Raw genomic sequence first — 23453 nt, 5'->3', positions numbered from 1 at the left:
CCCCTCCTTGGGTTTGCCTTTTTAGAGCATGCATGTTTCTTGGCTGTGGTTTTGGCTCCTTCTCCTTACCACTTCTCATCTGAGCCTTGGTTCATTCTTCCTTCAGATGGCAGACGCTGATAGCTGGCATATCAATATCAGTGTCCTCATGACATGTTCACTGCATGTTATCCTGACCAAACAGTTCACTTAGAACTATATCAGCTACCACTACTATTATGTCCTAAGGTTTTTTGTTAATAGCAGAAATAAAAGCAAAGTAATTTTACCATTATAGATAGAGCATTTATCTTAATATTTGTGAAAAGCCAAGAATATTATATGTATTTATAACAACAGCAATGGGATGCATTGAAAGAGAAGAAGACCTCCAAATTTTTGGAGGTCTGTGACCAAAAAAGAATAGTTGGAGAAATGGGATGTTCCCCAAACGACTAGCCAGGATTCTCAAAAGAACCCCACTCCAATGAAAATAAACTCTGAGAAGTGATTTAAACATGCAGAGAATACAGGGGATGTTTAGCATATAGTTTGGGGAAATGTACTGGACATGTAAAAGCCACATAGATTAAAGCAGGTCGGTCAGCCAGGTGTGCTGTGTGTAATAGGGAGTTATACCCCACATGCCTGGGGCTGAAATAAAGAAACGCCACTTTCTAATACTGAAATTCCAGCGTTAGAGAGTTGAATTCCCCAGCGACAGCAAGTCAAACTCCTCACAGCAGCTCGAGGCTGAGAGCTTGAGCACTTCAAGGGCAGCGTGGCAGAAGGACCAGCCCTGCTGTGATGGGTCAGGAAATGAGGCAGGAAGGAAAGCTGGGAAGAATCCCTGTGGGCAGGGAGGCTGGGAGAGCTGGACCAGCAGGCAGAGAGGACCAAAGGAACCAAAGCTGTTCCCTTCTGCAAAGACTCCTGGATGGAGCTGGACGAGAGGCTGGGACTGATAAACCCTGAGTGAGCAATTGTGTGGCTTTACGTGAAGTGCAGCCTGCAGAGCCCAGGGCAGAGCTTGTGTGGCCAAAGCTGAGGTCCCTGTCAGGCAGCTCCCGTGCCAGCAGAGCCCAGGGCAGGATTTGGTGTCAGGTGCCACTGCTGAGGGCACAGGTGGAGCTGAGACTCCACAAAGCAGCCCAGCCCAGCTCAGCAGGCAGTGAGATGGAGTCCGCACAGTGGGCACTGCACTCTGGTCAGGAGCAGCAGCTGGGCTGGGCTGCCCCCACTGCCAGGTGCCAGCCAGCCCAGGGCACCACCAAAGCTGTCCCTGTTCACACAAGCTCCTGAGTGACTGATTTTCCCCTCCCACGAGGCACACTGTGCAGGGAGAGAAATAACACTGCCCCCCTCCCCTGCAGCAGCAACTGAGCCACTCCAAAACAGAGCCAGTGTCTGTGTGAAAAGGAGTTGTTTAATCACAAAGTGCTGCCAAAATAAAAACAGCCCAGCTGGGATTTATCCCAAATGGTTGGAAGTAATTGCTGGGACCAAGGGAACTGATGAACTGGTGTCAGCATTCACCATCCCTTCAGACAGATTCTAGGTCTGCTTGCAGGAATTGTCCTCAACAAACAATTGTATTTAATAAACAGATGAGTGCTTTGTTTTCCAGGAGGCTGCCTGGGAATGCAGTGTTGGAGGCACAGGTCAGGTTGGGAGGACAAACATCAGCCCTGGGTCTGTCCCTCCCTGCAGGCCCTTCCCTTGTGTGCCCCTGTCCCTCCTGGGCACCCAGTGCTGTGTCTCTGCTCCACATGTGCCCACCCCGGGCACCCCATCACTGGCTGTCCCTGCTGCATTCCCACATTTCCACCCTCCAAATTCATGTTTTCATCTGTCTGGGCACTATTGGCATCACAGAGCTGATGTAGCTCAGGAAAACATTCCTCTCTGGTGGCCTTGAAGGCTGCTGGCTGTGGAAAGCAGCAGGGAACGGGCTTCCCATGGATCTGCACTCTGGCTGCAGCAGTGGCAGGATGGGGGCTGGCTTTGGGCTGGGAGGCAGGTTCAGCTCTGTGCCCAGCCTGGGGGAGCCACACTGGGCTCCCACAGATGTGCTGGAGACAGGCAGGTGCAGAGCTGCTGCCTGAATCGGTGCCAGTCAGCAAACACCAGCAGCTGGCACAGCTCAGCACCTCACAGAGCTGCTCCTTTGGGGCTGCTGGGATCCCCCAGCCCAGCAGCTTCACTGACCCATGCTCTGGATAACACCAGTGCCACCCCTCCAGCCTGGTGAGCCCTCACAGGGCATGGCTGGCACAGGGCTCCCGTGTGCCCGGGGGAGCTGTGCCCGTGCTGCGCCTGTCCCTGCCTTCCAAACATCCCTCCCAGAGCCTGGACTGCCGCAGGCACCAGGGCACCAGGACACGGCCCTGCCCCTGGCAGAGCACTCTGGCTCCCAGGGCCTGCTCTCCTGGCTCCAGGGGCTCTCCAGCTGCCGGCCTCAGCTGCTCAGCTGCTGCATCACCACCTGCAGCCTTGTCCACATTTTCTCCTGCCCTCTTACTCCACTCCTGAAATTCTGAGGAGCATGTTCAGCTGCATTTTTCACCCCCTCCATCTGAGGAGTTCCTTCAGGAAGGGTCCTGTGGCAGTGGCACCACTCCAAGTGCATGACTTAAACTGGGAGCAGGCACACTTAAAATAGCAAGAGACAGCGATGTTCCCAGGCAGGAGCTGCATCCCTGGCAGCTGGTGGGCTCTGCCACCCCCTTGGCCCTGGCACAGGAAAACACCTCACCCCGAGCAGATCTGCACTAAAAACCAAAGTATAGCAGCACAAACTGGTTCCTTTTTGTGTTGTTTCCACTTTATAGTATATATGTTATCGTTTATTTATAGGCAGATCACTTCACTATTTACAGTACATGAGCGTAGAGATTCTACAGTCTTTTTGATGTAAACAAGAAACTCCACGGCAGGGGAGTCTGGAAAAAGAAGCCAGTTCTGAAGTATTTACACAATTTAAAATAGAACTTTTATACCCACTGGATAGATATAGAGAATACATTGAGCGATTTGGTTAAATTATCTATGAAACTATAGAATCTGACAATGTAAAAATACAAGAAAACGTTCTCTCATTTTAGAAGGTAGACAGTTAAATCACACTAGAAATAAATCTCTTTTCTTTTTTTAAAAATAATAACAATAATAATAAAGGAAAGGCATAAGAATCCATGCCATCTCTTAAGGTTAAAGTATATTACATAAATAAGGACACAACAGAACGGAACTGGGGGAAAAATTAAGTGAAATATAAAAAAACCACTACCAATTAAAAAAAAATACTAAAAACTTGATTCTTAATCATAGAGGGATCAATTCTGCTTTTACTTACTCTGCAAGTAGAAAATTGCAGAGTTAAGTTGTACTTACTGAGCATGAGCAACAGAGGCAGAATTGGCCCCTAATAATTATGAGCAGTGTCCTTTTACATTAAAAAAAAAAAAAGAAGAAAAACACAGAATTTAGCTTTTTTATATAAATAACAAAGCAGATGTGCCCCTTTTTAGGTGAAATTCTTACACCTTTCTGAAGAAATGCATCAATTGAACCGTTCTCTCTCTTTCTCACATGCACTCACACATTCCCTCCCCAGCTCCTGCTGCTGCCCCTGGCCCCGGGGAGGGCGAGGGAAGAGGAATGAAACCCCAAAATGAAACCCCAAGGCTGCATTTGGCTCTGTATTGCTTGAGATTGTCAGGGATGGACTTAGAACAGAACAGGTGTTGAGTTCAGCTCCAACACCAGTACCTCAGGACTCAGCAGACCTCCAGAAAGAAAAAAAAATCCCCAAAAAAGGGAGAAAACCATGTTGATCTGCAATTGCAAAACTGATTTGCACGGCACAGAGCTGAGACCAGACCCAGGACTGCAACAAGGTGACTGAGCTGCTGCTTCCTGAAAGGTGTGCTGAGGAAATGAGAGAAACCTTTGCTTTGGGGCAGCATCCAACCTAAAACCTGGGATTGTCCTCTGCATTCAGCCCACACACTCAGAAACGTTTGCTCCTCCCTGCGGAGCCTCAGGGACGCGCTGGATTCCAGCCAGAAACCTGCTGCCGCCCCTGAACAACGAGTTTTTCTGGGGCAAACCTGTGCAAAACAAGCAAAGGGGCATTTTATCAGAAACTCTTCACACATTCAGCATTTGCCCACAGCACCTGCAGGAAACGGCCGGGGGGCGTTCTATACTCACACAGCTTTAAAAAAATAAATCTCCTCCTGACTTATTGCCTACCGGAATAAACCCTTTTGCTCCCAGCTTCTCCTGCCCATCCCCAGCCCTTGCAGGGGGCTGGGGTGTGAGGGTCCCACAGGCTGGGTGGGATGGGAAGGCAATCCTTGGGAAAGGGGGGGGGATCCCCAGTCCCTGGCAGCTCCTGCAAAGCTCTGGGCACCTCTGGCTTCCCTGGCAGCAGTGCCTGGGCATTGCTTTGCTCCTGCCCCATTTCCCTTAGGCAGTTCAGGAGGGAGCTCTCACCTGCCCCTGTGCCTGACCCACCTTCCTGCACACTCGAGCACTGTGAGCTAAAGACACCTTTAGAGTAAAAAAAAAAAAAAAAAAAACAAAAAAAAAAAAAAAAAAAAAAAAAACCCCACAAAATTAAAAAAAAAAAGAATCAAGTGGAAATTTATTTTTCACCCAGTCCTAAGAGGTGGGGGAAGCCCCAGGGCAGGCAGCATACAGCCCAAGGGGCTCTAAGCATAGTGCATAAGTCTGGAAAGATTTTTTTGGGGAGGAAGGAAAACAAATCATCCCAAGTGAATGAAAAAAAGTAAAAACCCAAACAAAAAAAAAAGAAAAAAAAAAAAGAAAACAAAAAAAGAAAACCCAACCCCACTTATAGGCTTCAGGCACCACAAAGACCACTTATTGCATCTCTTCCTACCCTAGGGCTGCAGTACTGATGAGCTCTGTGCAGGACCAGCCCTTCCCTTCCCCAGCACCGGCCTCAGGACCCAGCAGCTGGGCTGGGGCCGACGCAGGGCACCCAGCCACAGGAAAACACTGGGAAATGCTGGGGCTGGGTCTGCCAAAAGCAGCGCTGGGAAGTGACTGATTGATCCCCTGGCGTGGGCTGGAGCCCCCCAGCTCTGCACTAACCCTTCCCCTCCACCACCCTTGATGCATCCCCAGCGGGGCCCAGCCACGGGTGCCCCCAGCTGAGTGGGAGATGGAAGAATTCCACTTATTTGCTTTTCTTTTTTTCTTTCTTTCTTTTTTCTTTTTTTTTTTTTTTTTTGTTGGTTTTTTTTCTTTTGGATTGATCGTTTTCTGAAAAACATCAGCACAGCACAGGACAGTACTACCCACCCTAAATGTGTCGCTATATACATTCTACATAAGCTCTATAGCAATCACATGTAAACATCATCATCGTGAGGAAATACTAGGACAGAAAAAGGCAAAGCTACAATGAGGCAATTGCCAATAGCAGATGCTCAGTCTCGGCCAGAGCTGCTCGTGGTCGCTAAGGTGGGATGAGAACGGGGGATTTAGGGGTGGGAGAGGCGCCAGATTTCTCTGCTGAGGCTGGAATGGCACCAGGGCTGTTCCCTGGCAGCGATGGTCACCGGTGGCAGCGTGGGGACCCCGCGGTGGCCCCGGGCCCTGGCGCTGCCGGGCTGGTGTTGTCAGAACCACGGCTCTCCCGAGGGAACAGCCAGGGAACTGTGCTGGTGTCGGCGCTGCCGGCATTCCTGCTCCTGCCAGGGCCCACCCTGGCACGGCTCCGGCTCCTGGCCTCGCATCCTGTGCCACTTCCCAGGCTTTGGTCGCTCTCCCTGCAGGACGGAACATACCCAGGGAACCGGGGGTGAAACCCCCAGGGCGTGGGGAGGGGAGACCCCAGGAGACTCTAATCTATCTATTGGCAGAGTTAAGGCTATAATATTCTATCTACAGAGGATGGCTGAATCCCTAGTGGTCTCTGGGGCTCAAAAATAAAAGGAGAAGGTGGCGATGGCTTGAGGAGCGGCAAGGTTCCCGCTCCCTTGGGAAAACAGCGCCTCTGGCCGGCTGGTGGTGGGCTTTGCTCCGGCTGGTGGGGGCTGTGTCCCCTTCCCACCACACCCACACGTGGAGGGCAAGTCCACAAGTTCATTTTACACTTCAGTCCAGCGCCAAGGGCCCTTGGCCAGAGGCAGAGCTGTGCCCCGGGGCGCTGGACGGATCCGGGGTGCGGGTGGGTGCTGGGACGTGTATGGCTTATCAGCTACGGGGCAGGGGGCTGGGGGTGCTCAGTGTGGGTGCTCAGTGTGGGTGCTGTGCCCGCCCCAGCTCTCCGCACTTGGGGCTGGCCTTACTTTGGGCTGGATTTGGGCTGGCTGCCCAGTGGGAAGCACACACAGGTCTTCTCGCCCCGCTTGCTTTGCAGGGTGTGGAAGCGAGTGTGGATCAAGCCACAGGGCCTGGCCAGTCTCGCAGCCATCCAAGGAGCTGGAGAGGAGCCAGCTCCTCCACATGGCCCGGAGACATTCATGCCCCTGCTGTGCCAGCAGGACACATTTGCCCAGCTGGCTGCAGCCCCCAGCCCCTCTCTCCTGGCTCCAAAGGCAGCGGAGGCCGGAGCAGCGCTGGCTGCAGGCACTGCATCCCTCTCCCAGCCTCTGCAGCCTGCAAAGCTGCATCCATCACCCACCAGCACCCAGCTCAGCATGGGGGTGATGCTGGGGGCTCGGGCCACGCCAGCACGAAGAATGGCTTTGACAGCAAAGTGGGTGACCCCGGGGCAAGCACCGAGCACCCCGGTTTGCCAGCAGGGGAGGCAGGGGAATGTCAGCTCTCTGACTGCTCTGACCCCCCATTTGCTGAGTGGCAAGTGCCTCATTACAGTGCATAGTTAAAAATCAAGGAAGCGGTACAATAAATCTGAATTACAGTACATCTGAGCCATAAATACATTTTTTTTAAGTATATACTTTTTTTTTTCTTCTCTTCTTCTATTAAAAATTAGTTTGTAATCCTGATTCTATTCACAATGAACAATTTCATCATCACACACTACGGACAAAAAATGTTATGGTGAACACAGCTGCAACTCCACGGCGGGAGCATGGGGAGGGCTGGGAGGGGGAAGAGGGGCCGGGGGGCTCCTAGGCTCACCCTAAAACAACCAGTCAGAAGCAGAGGGGGGACTAACGTGTGGCAGTGAGACATCAACACCATGGGGACTCACAGACAGAAGCAGCTTTGTTCAATGTAAACATCGATCAGGGGACAGCAGTCTCTCTCTCTTGCGGGCGTGCTCTCGCTCTCTCTCGCTCTCTCGCTTGCCATAGACTGAATAATTTCTTTGAAAACGTAAACATATTGGAAGTGCCTTGACTGAGGTATTGAGGTATTCCTCCAAGGTTAAGGCTGTTACCGATGCAGGCTGAGCTGGGCCTCCTGCAGCAAGCTGTCGAAATCCATGGTCTCGTACTTGCTTTTCACCGGAGCTGGGGACGACTCGTCCGTGCCGCAATCTGGGGATGGCAGGGACAGAGGACAGCCGGGTCAGGCAGGGGGATTAGGTCCTCTCTGCCTCGTGGGGAGGGAAACTGAGGCACAGCAGGGCACTGCTCACCGCCCTGCCACTGCACAGCCAGGCTGGGCACAGCGGTGATGGTGACACTGAAAAGAGCTGGGGCAGGGGGGCTGCAGCCAGGCCCGGCTGGGCAGGGCACACACCACTGGCATTCACTGCCAGGGGTGAAAAAATCTCCTGTGTGCAGCTGAATTTGGAAGGGCTGACACAGGGCCATCCCATGGGAGCTGTGCTGGTGGCAGAGCCAGCCTGCTCCACTGCCAGCCCTGTGCCAGGAGCTGAACACAGAGTGCCCCTGGAAAGCCCAGGGAATTCAGCACACAGCAGAACTAAGGCTGCCGAATTTCACAGCAGCTTAACATTCTGGGTGTGTATTTTTGAATGGTGTGGTTGCATTTCCCCTCTGCCTGGGAGCTCCCCTTCTCATCCTGTACCAGGAGGAGCAGGATTTTAGGGATGAGCTGGGCTGTGCAGGAAGGGGGTGACTGATGGCTCTGCAGAAGTCAGGTGAGGAGCACTCAGGGGGCTTCTCTTAGGCAGGAGGACAGCTCTGGCCCCCCTCCCCACAGCCCTGCATGGTCACCATCTTCCTCACAGGGTGCTATCTGGTTCCTAATTTCTCTGTGTCCAAAATGGGAGGCTCTGGGGTTTATTTAGGTGAACACTGGACATTTGTGCCCACGATCAAAGTCAAGGGATGGCTGCTCTAAGCAGAGCAGATACTGCAAGGTGATAAAAAAAATCAGGGAGTACTTGAATCAGATGGGGCATCTGGAGGTAAGTCAAGACTTGGGGCTTTATTTTCTGGACCTCAGTCCTTCACTCATCAAGTGATATCCAGAACCCTTCAGCCTCTGCAGAGGGTACAGAAATAAACATGCAGTGTTGGTGAAACACCTGAAGCAAGGAGGGCTGGGCAAAGCCCAGGACACATTTCTCTTGCACGACTAGCACAGGGTTTGGCTCCTGGCCCTCAGCTCAGGCTGCAGCCCTGGTGACACAGTCCCTGAGACCTTGCTGAGGCACTGAAAGGATTATTAATGCGAGCACAGCACATTTCAGTGCTGTCACTTTGGCTCCAGAGTGCATGTGCAGCCTGGTGAATCTGTCCTGCAGAGCAGCAAACCACCCACATCACCTCTTGGGCTAATGAAATGTTGCTGACTGCCTTCTCTAATGCCTGGGAAGGGAGTTTTCTGCTGGAAAGCCTCCAGCGCTGTGCAGAAACTCAGCAGACACAAGATGGGCTGCGCTCAGCTGAGACCCAACACTCTGGGCTGTGATGATACATTCTGCAGCCAGCACACCCTGAGGCCTCACACCAGTTTCTTTCCTTCTCCCCAGTTCCCCAATCCACCTGTCCCATGAGCCATAGGAAAGGCAGTGGGCTTCTCCTGCAGGCTCTGCAGGCGTTGGGGATCCCTGCGTGACCAGGGCTCAGCGGTGCCCAGTGCTCTAACAGCTCTGTGCTGATAAAAGAGACAAAGCAGCTGCTGCTTCCTCACCCAGGTCAGCGTATCTGGTCCAGAAGAAGCGCCCCAGGCCACCAGAGCTGAGCTGGAAGGAGGGCTCGTTCCTCTTCCTCAGCGAGGGGCCGTTCTTCAGCGATAAGGCGGCGTGCTCGGAGTAGCGGTACGTGATGAAGCCGTACTTCTCCCCCCTGAGCAACCAGAGAGACAATTCAGGATGTGATGAGCCCCACAGCCCTTGTGATGCAGCACTACACCCCTGGCCCATCATTCTCCCACTCCTCCATCCCACAGATGCCCCTGGAGCTCTGGGCACACTGAATCTCCTTGACAAAAGCACTGAGACCGAGACCAAGCTCGGCTGACCCAGGGGATTGATGTGGCACTGCCTGGCAGTGCTGTGGGCTTTGAGGAGAGGAGCTGCCTGTAGCTGCTGGAGCCCTGAGCCACAGCTCACTGCCCACCCACCTGTTAGTCCTGGTCAGGACCTGACACTCCACGATTTCACCAAACACCTCGAAGCGTTTCTTCAGCTCGCTGGAGCTCATGCTGCTGGAGAGGTTTCTGATGTACACCACCCGGCCTTCCCCCTGCCAAAGCAACCAAAAGCTTTCAGGCTTGGACCCTGCACCTCTGTGCTGCTGATGGGCTGTGGCGGAGCCCCTGCAGCCAGCACTGGGAAACTGCCACGGACACAGCCTGACATCTCCAGGATCTGGAGCCAGGTCACAGTGTCACCCCCAGGACAGCCATAACCAGGCTGGAGCAGCCACTGCCCCCTTTTCTCTTTTAAAATTCTCCTGCATTCTTGCAGCTTCTCCTGGCAAATGTGGGATACAGTCCCAAGAATTGCCAGTGGCAAAATCCAATTGCATTGCAGGAAGAAGTGCTAAAGCAGCATGTGTGAGTGTGAGTGTGAGTGTGTGTGCACAGCAGTAGGGAGCACCAATTTACTCTCCCATGTGCCCACTCCTCTCCCAGCTCCCTCCATGTGCCCACAGGTTCCTGGTGCACGAGGATGCAGCAGGGCCATATCTGTGCCATCAGGGATTCCCCAGTTCACCCCACAAACTGCCAGTGCCAAGTGCACTGAGGCACCAGCGTAGGAGGCTCTGGGCATCCCTGTGCCAAGGACTCCGTGTGTGGCCAATCGCTGGCGGCTCCTGCTGCACGTTGGGTTTTCCTCCCCCCACCAGCCCCTGTCCTTGTTTAACACTGGCCTCGCACCAAGGGATGCTGCAGCCAGGGCTAAAGGGCTCCACTCTGCTTTTGGGAGCCGGAGATGAGCCCAGGGCTGGCCTTGCTGTGTCCCCGTGGGGTCCCCCCTCACTTACGATGGCCTTTTCCCGTCTCTTCTTCAGCTGGCCCCGCTGCCCGCTGCCGCCCTGACACTGCTCGCCGTTCTCACACCTGCAGGGAGGGACAGGAGCTCAGCCCGGGGCCGGGGGAGCTGCTGGGAAAGCTTCAAACATCAGTGAGAAGCTGAGACACCCACAGGAGTGGGGGCACTGGGAGCCAAGGAGAGACTGGGGTCTGGACCCATTGAAAAGGACACTGCAAAATGTTTTCTGATGTATGCCAGGGTGTCCCCAGGCAGCACCTGCCCCTTCCCAGGCCTGGGTCCTGCCCATGCCCTGCCACCCATGGAACCCCCTGGCTGCTTCAGTCCTCCACTGCTTCCTCAGGCCATGGCTGACACTGGCAGCGGTGACTGATGCAGTACCAATTATTTTCATAGTTTTTCTTTCATTAATTAACATCTTTACCACTTGCAGCACCAATTATTTTCACACTTTTTCTTTCATTAATTAGCATCTTTACGACTTGTGCCAGCGGAGCAGAGAGCACTGGAAGTGCCCTGCACCACACTGAAAACTCAGGGGACGCGACCAGTGCCCATGTCCCCTGAAGGTGTGCCCGTACCTGAAGGCGCGTCTGCTGGCAGGTGACCGCGACCGGCAGCACGAGGAGCCCGAGCTGGACCTGCTCCGGGAGCAGTAATGCAAACTGCCCCTGGAAAGGGCGCTTCTCCTCAGGCACAGCTTGGTGTCGCTGTGCTCCTCCTCTTCCTCCTCCTCTTCCTCCTCATCCTCCTCCACGGGGGAGCCGCTCTCACTGCAGCTGTCCTCAAAGACGGTGTCGTACTCGGGGGTCTTGCAGAAGACCATGTCCTCGTCGTCGAGGGCACTGTCCAGAAAGCCAAAGTGCTTTGTTAAGCTGGCTCTGATCTCCTGGTCTCTCAGCTGCTTGACGCCGTCCTTCCAGAGCATCTCGGTGCCCGCGTCCTTGCCGAGCTCCAGCCCCTGGTAGTGGGCGGCCGGGACCCTCCTCTTGTGCTCCGTCTCCACCTGGCTCAGGGGCTCCCACGACTTGAGCACCTTCCTCTGCAGGGCAGGCTCGGGTTTCAGCACCTGGCAGTAGTCGTGGTCCCCGAAGGAGCGGGAGAAGGGCCGCTTGAGCACGCCCTGCTGCTCGGGCAGCGCCCGCGCCCGGCTCAGGTGGGCGAACAGCTCCGTCCTCTCCGGGTGCTTCCTGGGCGCTTTCCGCGAGGCTGCCGCGTCCCCGGGGCTGGGGGCCATCCCCTCCTCCTTCCCGGCCTCCTGCGGGATGTCTGGCTTGTACAGGTCCTCCTCGGCGGGTTTGTATGGCGGAGTGGTGGGCGGTGTGAGACCTGGAGCCCCAAACGAAGGGCAGGAGTCAGCTCTGCCCCTCCGGCCTGCCCTGCCCCACCCCAGTCCTGGCTGCCCCCATAGCCTCATCCAGTGGCACCTGGGGGAACAGGAAGGATGCCTTGATCCCAGTGGGGAGCAGAGGACTCTCCCTTCCCTCCTGGCTCATGCAGGGCCCCCCTGAACATCTCCTCCCACCCCAAAGGCATTCCCCTGAGCTGCTCCTGGATGCGGCAGCGCACAGCAGGCTCCTGTGTCTGCAGCGTGAATGGGATGAAGGTGCCCCCTTGGCTGGGTAGGCTGGAATGATGACTCCAGTCTGAATTTAGGGTGAATGAGCCCCCTCCTAGAGTACATTTTTACAAAACTAAAGAATTCAAAGCACATCCTACCTGCTGTCCCACACAGCTCCACAGTCAGCATTGGCTCAAAGTTTCTCTTCCCAAAGGTTGGGTCACTGGAGAAGAGCAGAAAACCAGGAAAGTGTTTAGGTGAACACAGTCCCAAAACCCAAAAGCAAGCTGAGAAAAGCCTTCCCACAAGTGAACCCTCCCACTTTGGCTGGTGCCTGACAGAGTAACCCCGCAAGGGCAGTGGGGTGAGCAGCTCCAGGGCACACACAAAATGCCCTGCCCTGGGCATGGGACTCTCCCAGCTCCTCGCACCCTGTGCTCTGCAAACACAGCTCCCTGTGCTGCCGGCAGGGGCCCTGCCCAGCCACACAACTCCAGGCAGTTTCCAGCCCCAGAATGGTTCATCCAGCCCCACCTGCACTTACGTTTGTGCCAAGGACAGCGTGAGACACCTGGGTGTTTCTGAAAGGCAGGAGAGAAGCAGGTTACCAGTGGGGCTGTACCCCTGCAGTGCCCACTGAGGGCTTTGCCCACCTGAGAGGGACTGGCAGGGCTGAGCCACTCCTGCACTTGCAACTTGCTGGGGTTTTGGGGTACCACTGCAGCTGAACCCCAGAGCCCAAACCCAGGGAAAAAGCTGGAGGGATGGGGCGACCTGGTCCCTGCGGGGTTATGGCCACACCAACTCTTCCACCTCATTACAAGGACAGGCAAACCGAGGCAGAAGATGCCCATGGATTGAAAAAGCACCCCAAAAGAGAACAGACCCCCAGCTGCCCATGCACGGGACCCCACAGCCAGGCAGCACAGGGGGCTGCTCACAGCTCTCCTGCCAGCTGAGTGCCCAGCACCCGGGCAGCATCACCGGCCCATGGCAGGGATGGCACGGGCAGCACGGGCACACCAGGGACAGTGGGCAGAGTGACGGTGGCCAGGCCCCTCACCTGTCTGCTCCAGGAGGGCACAGCGCCGGCTCTCCGTGGCCACCTCTCCGTCCCCCGGGGAGCCCAGGCAGAGGGGCTGGGGCTCTGCCGACGGGGCCGTGCCCCCCACCTCCACTTCGGCCGCCGGCTCCTCGGCAGAGAGCCCCTCCAGCAGCGGGCAGGGCGCGGCCTCCCTGCAGCCCAGGGGCACGGAGGGCTCGGCGTGGGGCTGCTCGAGGAAGGAGAGCCAGTGCCCGAGCTCGGGGTTGAGTCTCTTGGAGCGGCGCACGGCATACGCGGCGCTGTCCTGCCTGCGGGGCGCCTTCCCCTCCTGCCTCCCGGCATCGTCCTCCAGGGCCCCCAGCTCCCGCGGCGCCTCCGCCTCGGGGCTCTGCCGGGGCTCGCCGCTCTCTGCTCTGCCTCTGGGCGTGCGAGTCCCGCCGGCATCCTCCCCGTCGGGCGGCACGGGGGAGCCGGAGCCGGGCGGCGGGGCCAGGGCGGCGTACACGGGCTTGCCCAGGCGGTATGGCTTGCTCACGTCGCACAGCAGGTCCCGCGCCAGCAGCTCCTTCAGGATGGAGAAGGACGCTCCGGGCTTCTTGCAGCTGCCGGCCGCCTGCCAGGCGCAGCCCGGCCGGCCCTGCCCGGGGGCACAGTCGGGTTTGGCTCTCTTGTAGGGGCTGCCGCAGGGCTGGGGCCGGCCCTCGGCGGGGTCGCGGGCGGGCAGCTTGCGGGGCGGCAGGCAGTAGGTGTGCATGTAGCGGATCAGCTCCAGCACCGAGTGCAGCTCCCCCTCGCAGGAGAACTGGGGGCCCGGGCCCTCCTCCGCCGAGTCCCCGGAGCTCAGCGAGTCCTCGCTGGAGTCGCTGTCGTCCTCGTGCTGGGCGCAGTCACCTGGGGACGGGTGGCGGCCGCCGCCGGGGCACTCCTCGGGCGCCTGGGGGGCTTTGGTCTGGGAGCAGGAGGTGCTGGAGGTGAGGTGCCGGTGCAGCTCCGTGCAGCTGCGGCTCTGTGCCTGCGGGACGCTCGCCCTCCTGTCCCGGGGACCCTCCACCTTCCGAGAGGAGAGAGGAGAAAGGAGAAAATCAGCCCAGAGCCCCCCAGCCACTGAGAGGAGGCTGACAGAGCCCCCCACACCCTCACACCCCCCAGCTGTGGCTCACCAGCACCCCAACCTCCCTGGGGTCAGCCCCGTGCCCCGAGTGCTGCCCCTCCTGCAGGCAAGGATGCTCCTGCTCCCCAGGAGGGATCTGCTGCTCTTCCCACACAATCTAATTGGCCAGGCCTAATGCACTGCACAATTACCATTAACAAAGCAGGAAAATCTCTCATGGCACCTTCTGCCGGGTTTCAGATCAGCTCAAGCGTTGGGGTGGGCTCTGCAGTACGACAGGCAGTGACTCCTGGCCAAAGGCCTTGGCTTGGGCTGAGAGTCAGCAGGAAGGGGGGCAAGGGGGTGACCAAGGATGGAACACACGGGGCTTTCACAAAGGGGTGCTCAGAGAAGCTGGGAGAGGCCAAACCCCCCTGGGCTCAAGTGACATCAAGGTGCTTCTTAGCACAGCACAGAGTCTAAAGTTTTGCAGAGCCCAGACTGCATCAGACAGGGATGGGAGCACTGTGGGTGACAGTGCCTGCCTGTTCCCAACGCCCTGCCCAGCCCAGAGGCTGCTCACAGTCCCCAGCAGCATCCTTTGGGCCGTCCCCCGGGAGCTGTGTGTACCTTCGTGCAGGGCCGTGGGGGCCGGCACTTTGGGGTCCCCGGGCGCCGGGCGCTCCCGTCCCGCTGGGCCTCGCAGCTCGGAGGGGACGGAGACAGGAGCAGCTTCTTCAGCTGCAGAGAGAAGGGGCAAGAAAAGGAGTCGGCATCGCAGCGAGGGCAGGAGAAAGCACCCCTTGGCTCACGTGTGAGCACACCCATCCCCGAGCATCCCACCCAAAAATGGGGCAAAGAAACATCAGGCAGGGAGGGTCAGGGTTAGCAGCTCCCACCCTACGTGGCTGTGGGGCAGGTGCCTGTCTGTGTCAGGGTGTCCCCACAGCATTCAGCCCAGGGATCCCAGGCAGGCTGGGGCAGCGTGCAGGAGGGAATTTGCTTCCCAGGGACAGCCCCACTCGGGTCATCCCAACTTCTCACTCCATCAGCTCTGCCCTGAGGTGACAGAGGCTTTACACTGGTGTGAGTGATGGGTTTGGACAGCTCGCTGAGTCCCCGTGTGAGGCTCATTTAGCCAAAACATCCAGACAGGGCCTCGACTCATTAACGAGCTCTCAAGGCTCTCTGGAGATGCGGATCCCTGTGGGATCTGCCAGGATCTCCCCCAGCACCGTGTCACACCCACGGGCGCTGCAGAGGGGCTTTCCCCAGCTCACCCGCAGTGCCACCCCTTCTGATGGCAGGGCCAGCACGTTATCCTTCTGCTCAACCCCAATTTTGGTCAGGGGGAGGGAAAAAACCCCCAGACCCCACACCCAGCAACAACAACTGAGATTGTGCCCGTGTGGCGCTATAACCGGAGGCGACAACAGCTCAACAGCAAGACGACTGCGTAGGCACCGGGGGCTGCAGGAGAGACAGGTCTGGGGCTTGGGGCTGATAGAAAAGGGGTGCCCGGGTCAAGGTCGGCCAGGAAATGCCAGCCGGGGCACCCGAGGCTTCAGGAGAGAGGCTCCTGCGGGTGGAAGCGCCCAGCTCCCGTTCCCCCCCGCCCCTGCAACGTATACATCCTATATATACACATACAGGTCATGTGTGATATATACCCCTGGGGGCGGGCGCGGTGGAGATGCACGCTGTCACCACTGGATGTCACTGCTCCCCTTGGCTGGGACCGCGGGGACACCCCGGGGCCGGGCTGGGGGCTCGGGGGTGCTGTGAGCGGCAGGCGGGGGGTCCTGTGCCAGGGAACCCCCCGGGCACGGCAGGGAACGCTCCCGGGGCAGGGAGGGGAGCGGGGCTGGAGCCCCACTATTGCCGGGAACCAAGGGGATGCTCCAGCCACCGAAGCTGGGGGGACTGGAGGCCACACAGCCCCTGAGGGGCTCCGGTGGAAGGCACAGGGAGGGTCAAACCCTCCCACTGACAGCCGAGGGCAGGGGCTGACACTCAGCTTGTGACAACAGGGAGCTCGGCCCAGGGCAGAGCCAGGGGAAAAGCCACCACTGCCCATGGGCATGGGGCTGGGATGAGCCAGGGAGAGCCCCGGGCAGCCCCACACCTGCAGAGGGGTTAAAAGCAGGTGTGGGTGTGCCAAAGCAGCCCCCAGCCCTCTGGCACCCGCCCCCACCCCGCCCAGAGATAGGTTTGTATACACACAGCTGGTTCCCGTGAGGATGGTGATGGAGGTGACAGCAATGATGCAGAACATGTATACGTATACAATACAAGTATATGCTTTGGTATTGACGGTTAAAGAGAGTTTTAAGCCTAGAATGAAAAAATTCAGACCTTGGCTTCCTATCATACCCATGCAGCCGGCTTATCTGGGGCTCATCCAAATCCACCTTAAACAGTAGGAAGTGGGTTCTTACTAGAGACAGCTCATCACCCTCGGGGGCCGGGGGGCCCCCCGTGACCGGGGCGGTGGGTTTGGGGGAGGGGGCAGGTGAGGTGGTGGCAGGGCTGAGCGTGTCCCCCTCTTCCATAGTTCTGAAGGCAGCCAGGCCCATGTCATCTCCCTGAATATCATCCAGAGTCTCGGTCAGGGCTGCCAGCAGCGCTTCGTTCTCGCTGTCTATTATCTGAAAGGAGCAGCAGAGAAGAAAAGCAGGGGTTAGGCTGAGCAGAGGGTCCCCAGGACGCTGGATGGGGGACAGGGACCAGCAGAGCCACACCAGCTCCCACACTGCCTAGTGACCCCACTGTGAGACCTGGAACAGCAGTGTCAGTCTGTCCACCCGCAGCCCACCAGGAAAAGAATGAAGCAGAGCATCTTCTCTCCCCACAGCCCCTCCACCCCACCACGAGGCAAACAGCAGCAGATGAAGGATCTGTCAGGAAAAAGCTCCTGGCCCAAATCCTCCTGACTCTACAAGCGCAAGAGCTGTCAGCTCAGCCAGGGCTGCCCAGTGGACAAGAGGGCACAGCCTCCCAGGAGGGCACAGGGGAAGCTGCACCGCTGGCCTGATGCCACAGCTTGTGACAAGAACCACGCTGAGTTTTGTGTTCACTGAGAACCCCCAAACACAGGCACCTCCAGCTGCTCAGGGGCTCTCAGCCCTCCTGCACTGCTGCACCCAGGGCTCTGTGAGAGATCCTGCCCAGAGCACAGCCCCAGTCACTCCCCAGTCTCCCATCAGCACCCCCAGATCACGCTGTTCACCCAAAACTGCGTCAGGGGAGCTGTAGTGCAAGGCCCATCTCACTCCTGGACAGGAGCTGCTCTGCCTCCCCCGTGCCCACTGCTCCAGCCTGGCTCAGGTCCCTCCTTTCACTGTGCTTTGGCTTTGCTGATGCACCTCCAGCCTTCCCAGTGCCCTCCCAGTCCCACCCAGCCCCACGAGCTCCTTCCAGTCTGGCAACACAGCGCTGAAGCCCAGGAGAGAATGCAAAGCTGAGGAACGGCTGGAGTGAGCCAGCAGCTCCTTCTTTTTGGTCCTCCTCCATGACAATCTGAATGTGAACCATGTCCAGGGAGAGGCAGGCTACCATCAGGGATAAAATTAGCACGGGGGTAAAGTGAGGCTCACAGGCAGGACTGCTGCCTGCACACAGCCTCCCGCGCTTCTCTCCTCTTGTTTGAAAATTAAACATCTTTTGTTCCATGCCCTAACCTTGCTCGCAGTTACTAGAGCAGGCTCCAGGGAAAGGCAGCAGGATGCTCCATTTTTGGCTCAGTTTCTTTTCCTCCTGTTATTGGCACGAGATTGCTGTGCATACAAGTTCAGTGGGATACATTTCATCATACTCCACTGCTCCTCATCGGCCTGGCTTTTGCATTTCTTTTCTGTTTATCTTTTCCCCAGGAAGTTCACGGAAAATATGCATCTCGTGATGAAGGTCCCTCAGCTGGACTGGACCATTTTCAAGCACAGCATCAGCCCAGCACAAAAGCCAGAGGGTTGTTATTTCATGGGCAGGTTAGAAAATATTGAGCCTTTTTTCTCATCTCCTTGTTTAAATAGAAATCTTCCTCCTCCCAAAATGTGACCCAGGGTGGGTGATTAGCTGGTACCAGGGGGTCACAAACTCCTTGTGCAAGGGTTAAAGGTCAGGAGGGCACAGAGACCCCAGCCCCAGGGACAGGCACATGCAGGGCATGGCACGAGCTTGGGCAGGGTGAGGGGCTGCCCAGCCTGCTCTGTGCCCAGTCCCCTCTGCATCTCCCTGCTTCCAGCCTGGCTGTGCTGTCAGACAGCCCTGCCCTGTCCTTACAGCTCCAGGAGATGGGACAGGAGCAGAGGGACACGGAGCTGTCCTGCCTGTGCCCAGGAACATCCCTGCCCCAAGAGCATCTCCTGTGCCCAGGAACATCCCTGCCCCAAGAGCATCCCCTGTGCCCAGGAACATCCCTGCCCCAGGAGCATCCCTGCCCCAGGAACATCCCTGCCCCAGAGCATCCCCTGCCCCAGGAACATCCCCTGCCCCAGAGCATCCCCTGCCCCAGGAACATCCCCTATGCCCAAGAGCATCCCCTGCCCCAGGAACATCCCCTGCCCCAGGAACATCCCCTGCCCCAGAGCATCCCCTGTGCCCAGGAACATCCCTGCCCCAGGAGCATCCCCTGCCCCAGGAGCATCCCCTGCCCCAGAGCATCCCCTGTGCCCAGGAACATCCCCTGTGCCCAGGAGCATCCCCTGCCCCAGGAACATCCCCTGCCCCAGGAACATCCCCTGCCCCAGGAACATCCCCTGTGCCCAGGAACATCCCTGCCCCAGGAGCATCCCCTGCCCCAGGAGCATCCCCTGCCCCAGAGCATCCCCTGTGCCCAGGAACATCCCCTGTGCCCAGGAGCATCCCCTGCCCCAGGAACATCCCCTGCCCCAGGAACATCCCCTGCCCCAGGAACATCCCCTGTGCCCAGGAACATCCCTGCCCCAGGAGCATCCCCTGCCCCAGGAGCATCCCCTGCCCCAGAGCATCCCCTGTGCCCAGGAACATCCCTGCCCCAGGAACATCCCCTGCCCCAGGAACATCCCCTGCCCCAGGAACATCCCCTGCCCCAGGAACATCCCTGCCCCAAGAGCATCCCCTGTGCCCAGGAGCATCCCTGCCCCAGAGCATCCCCTGCCCCAGGAACATCCCCTATGCCCAAGAGCATCCCCTGCCCCAAGGGCATCCCCTGCCCCAGGAACATCCCCTGCCCCAGGAACATGCCCTGCCCCAAGAGCATCCCCTGTGCCCAGGAGCATCCCCTGCCCCAGAGCATCCCCTGTGCCCAGGAACATCCCTGCCCCAGAGCATCCCCTGCCCCAAGAGCATCCCCTGTGCCCAGGAACATCCCTGCCCCAGGAACATCCCTGCCCCAGAGCATCCCTGCCCCAGGAACATCCCCTGTCCCAGCTCTGCTCCGTGCTGACACAGGCACAGATCCATCCCAGCCCAGGGCTGAGGAGAGGAACACAGGGACCCCGGGGGCAGAGGGGCTGCCAGAGCTGGGAGAACAGAGCAAGGGGCTGGCTCCTGTGAGGTAACAGGGTGAAGGGGCTGGATCCTAAAGGAACAGGGTGAAGGGGCTGCTCCCAGCTCCTGGGAAGGAACTTTCCAGTGCTGAGACCCCCGCACTGCCGCCCTGGCATTCCAGGAATGGAACAGGACACGCTGCACCCCGGCTGCGATTCCAGTGAATAATCCAGCACAGGAGGGCTGCCTCAGCAGCCTCCTCCTCCTCCTCCTCATTAGCCTTACTCCGCTTGCCCCATTTAGAGCTGGTGCACAAATTAATGGAGCACTAATCAGCTGGGGAGGAGATATTAATAGTCCTGTGTGTTCCCTTCTCCCAGCCTCCCTTTCCCTGTGCCTCCATCCTGGGGTACCTGGGGAGCTCCGTGCTCCCTCCTCCCAACCTCCTTCTCCCCCTGCCTGCATTCTGGGGTACCTGGGGAGCTCTGTGCTCCCTTCTCCCAACCTCCCTGTGCCCCTGCTTCCATCCTGGGGTACCTGGGGAGCTCTGTGCTCCCTTCTCCCAACCTCCCTGTGCCCCTGCTTCCATCCTGGGGTACATGGGAGAGCTCTGTGCTCCCTGCTCCCAGGCTCCCTTTCCCTGTGCCTCCATCCCGGGGTACCTGGGGAGCTCTGTGCTCCCTGCTCCCTGTGCCCCTGCCTGCACCCAGGGCTGATGGAGGGGGTACCTGGAAGAGCTCGGAGTCGTCGGTGCTGTACTGGCTGGAGTCGGTCTCCGAGTGCTCCCTGTCCCAGTGCAGCTCGCTGAAGCAGCCAGCAGAGTCCAGGTCGCCGGCGTCCAGCTGGGACAGATCGATCTCGGGGAAGTCAGAGTAGAGGTGCTCCTCTCCAGACACCTCATACTGCACACAGGAGAGCAGAGAAACAACTGAGACCAGGGGAGCAGGCACTGAGGACAGCAGCATCCCCCCTGCCACCCAGTGAGCCACCCCAGTGCTCCCAGCCCCTCTTCCCACAGAGCTCCAGGCACTGGCAGGGTGTGCTGGGCACCTTTTCACCCGCTCAGCCTGGCACTGGGCACTGGAGCGGCCCCACAGCTCCACCACAGCCCCGCTGGTGTCCCAGCTGTGGCACAGCTGGAGCTGCTTGGGAAGAGCCTCATCCCTTCCCAGCGAGCAGATGGTCAGGGCACAGCACAGCCGCGGTAGGGGCAATTCCTGCCCTTGGTGCCCCAAAAGTGACATCCGGTGGTGGCCTGGGGATCAGCACAGGACACCTGGGACAGCAGCACGCAGGGCCAGCCCCACACCTGCTGCTCACCCTGTCCCCCCAAGGGCCCTGGAGCACTCAGGATCCCAAAGCACCACCCAGGCCACCAGAGCTGCTCCCTGCTCCCTGCAGGGTGCGGACAGCCTGGAAATGAATGGACGACTGAGAGCACTCGGGGTGATGTGAGCTAAAAATCTCCATTTAACCACAGAAAGGAGCTGGCACCTGCCCCACTTGGGCTCCAGCCACGAAACCCCAGAGGGGGCTGGGGCTGGCACCAGCACCCAGTGCCTGCCCTGGCACCTGCACCGCGCCTGGTTCTGCCTCAGTGTCAGGGTAAAGCACAGGGAAAGGTCTGGAGAGGCTCCTCCCAGCACTGCCTGCCCAAGGGGAGGCTTCTGGCAGCGAGGGAAGCAAGTTTATTTACAGAGCAAATGGATTTTGGAGCAGGCAAACATCTGAGCATGTGAGAGAGGCTGCGGGGGAGCGTGGGGGCCCCTCCTCCTGGAGCACCCTGCAAGGGTCTGCTCCATCCCTCAGTGGGAAGGAAAGGGGATTTCAAACCCAGCTGCAGGAATGGGAAAGACAGCTTTTCTCTCTTTCTCTTCTCGTTTTTTGTTTTTCAAATTGGGATAATCTGGGATTAATGGCTGTGTTCCCCCAGGCTGAGGAGCCTGTCTGCCACGCTCCCCACCACATGCAGGACACTCCAAAGGACACTCCCCTGCACACACTGCCTTCCTGCCTGCATTTCCCACCTGCTTCCCACCCTGCCCCATCCCAGGGGAGGTGGGAAACAGGGAGAGCACCTCGGTGGGCACAGCAAGGGCAGGGAGAGTGGTTTTATGGCCTGAAGGTGAGCAGTGCCATGCCCCAGCCATGCCCAGGGGCTGCAGTGGATGCAGGGGCTGCAGTGGATGCAGGGGCTGCAGTGGATGCAGGAGCTGCAGTGGATGCAGGGGCTGCAGGGGCTGCAGTGGATGCAGGGAGCAGCTGGGGCTGCCCCACACAAAGCTCTGGGAGCTGCCTCCACTCTCTCCCAGCACCCTCCCTTCACCCCTTTGCTGCAGGGCTGTGTACCAGGTAGATGTGTACCAGGTGCCACAAAGAGAGTCGGGCACCCCTGAGGGCTCTGGGAGCACACACTCCTCACTGCCTCCCCAGGGATGGGGATTCTCTGACCTGCCCTGCAAAACCCTCTGTTGCCAGGTGTCAGAGCATGCAGCAGGGCAGGAGTCCCCACTGGCAGCCCTGGGGGACACAGATGCTGCCTTCCCCCTCGTGGGGTCCCTCTGCTCTGGGATCAGGTGTCCTCTGGCCTTTCTGATGTGTCCCTTACCTGCTGTGGCTCGTCCCTGCCTTCCTGTCCCTGCCCCGGTGCCTGCTCCAGGAAAAGTCTCGTGACAACTTTGTCTCCCCCTTCTCCCCAAAGCTTCCCATGGGAACACAGGCACAGGATTTTATTTTTAGCCGAGCCATACATCCCCAGCTATACGTGTGTCTGTGTGCGCGTGTGTGCGTGCAATTAAAAATAGCAGAGCAGCCAAATTCTCCTGCTCCTTTTGATATGCCACAAGGGGAAAGATCCCGGTGCTGAGATCACAGGGAGCAGCTGACACCAGCGCTGGGATGTCTTTTGATCAACTCCACAGATGTGACATGTCCCCATTGGCAACAGCGCTGCGTAAAAATAAACCCTGCAATGCCAGGCTGCTGAGCTGCCCTCTCTGGGCACTGGGGGCAGGACTGAGCTGCCACTGCCACTGCCACTGTCACTGCCACTATCACTGTCACTGCCACTGCCACTGCTCTGCCACTGTCACTGCCACTGCCCTGCCACTGTCACTGCCCTGCCACTGTCATTGCCACTGTCACTGCCACTATCACTGTCACTGCCACTGTCACTGCCACTATCACTGTCACTGTCACTGCCACTGCCCTGCCACTGCCCTGCCACTGCCACTGCCACTGTCACTGTCACTGCCCTGCCCTGCCACTGTCACTGCCCTGCCACTGTCACTGCCCTGCCACTGTCCTGCCACTGTCACTGCCCTGTCACTGCCACTGTCACTGTCACTGTCACTGCCCTGCCACTGCCACTGCCACTGCCACTGCCACTGCCACTGCCCTGCCACTGCCCTGCCACTGTCACTAACACTGTCACTGTCACTGCCACTGCCCTGCCACTGTCACTGTCACTGTCACTGCCACTGCCCTGTCACTGTCACTGCCACTGTCACTGTCACTGCCCTGCCACTGCCACTGCCACTGCCCTGCCACTGTCACTGTCACTGCCCTGCCACTGCCCTGCCACTGTCACTGCCCTGCCACTGCCCTGCCACTGTCACTGCCACTGCCACTGCCCTGCCACTGCCACTGCCACTGCCACTGCCACTGTCACTGCCACTGTCACTGCCCTGTCACTGTCACTGCCACGCTGGGGATGCTCCAATCCTCCTGCCTCCCACGGGTCAGGAATGCCCAAAGCTCAGCTCTGTGTGTGCGGAGCCTCCTCCTCTCCTCCCTGACAATCATGGGGACAGCCTTTGCTTGGTGGGGTCACCTGGATGGGCACCCCGGCCCCCAGCCAGCCCCCTCTGCTGGGCAGTGCCACTGACCCCGCCCTGGCACCAAGGGCCTGGGCTGCAGAGGGAACCCAGCGCTCCCAGCCCGTGGCTGA

General features: G+C 58.3%; 1 protein-coding gene across 1 annotated transcript in view; it reads right to left on the bottom strand.

The window, feature by feature from the left end:
• Positions 1-2785: 2785 nt before the first annotated feature.
• PPARGC1B (PPARG coactivator 1 beta) overlaps positions 2786-23453 on the bottom strand; it is a 49347-nt gene continuing 28679 nt past the window's right edge. The window contains exons 2-12 of the mRNA XM_063169071.1: positions 20233-20406; positions 16474-16683; positions 14666-14776; positions 12964-13996; positions 12445-12481; positions 12059-12123; positions 10921-11668; positions 10332-10407; positions 9466-9587; positions 9034-9188; positions 2786-7466 (exon numbers count right to left, since the gene is read on the bottom strand). Coding sequence (XP_063025141.1) covers positions 7363-7466; positions 9034-9188; positions 9466-9587; positions 10332-10407; positions 10921-11668; positions 12059-12123; positions 12445-12481; positions 12964-13996; positions 14666-14776; positions 16474-16683; positions 20233-20406 — 2835 coding nt within the window. The 3' untranslated portion in view covers positions 2786-7362. The remainder of the gene's footprint in view (positions 7467-9033; positions 9189-9465; positions 9588-10331; positions 10408-10920; positions 11669-12058; positions 12124-12444; positions 12482-12963; positions 13997-14665; positions 14777-16473; positions 16684-20232; positions 20407-23453) is intronic.

The sequence above is a fragment of the Melospiza melodia genome, chromosome 14 (genome assembly GCF_035770615.1).
Source record: "Melospiza melodia melodia isolate bMelMel2 chromosome 14, bMelMel2.pri, whole genome shotgun sequence".
Lineage (NCBI taxonomy): Eukaryota > Metazoa > Chordata > Aves > Passeriformes > Passerellidae > Melospiza > Melospiza melodia.
The sequence above is the reverse complement of the archived record's forward strand: the minus strand, read 5'-3'. Positions and strand labels throughout refer to the sequence as shown.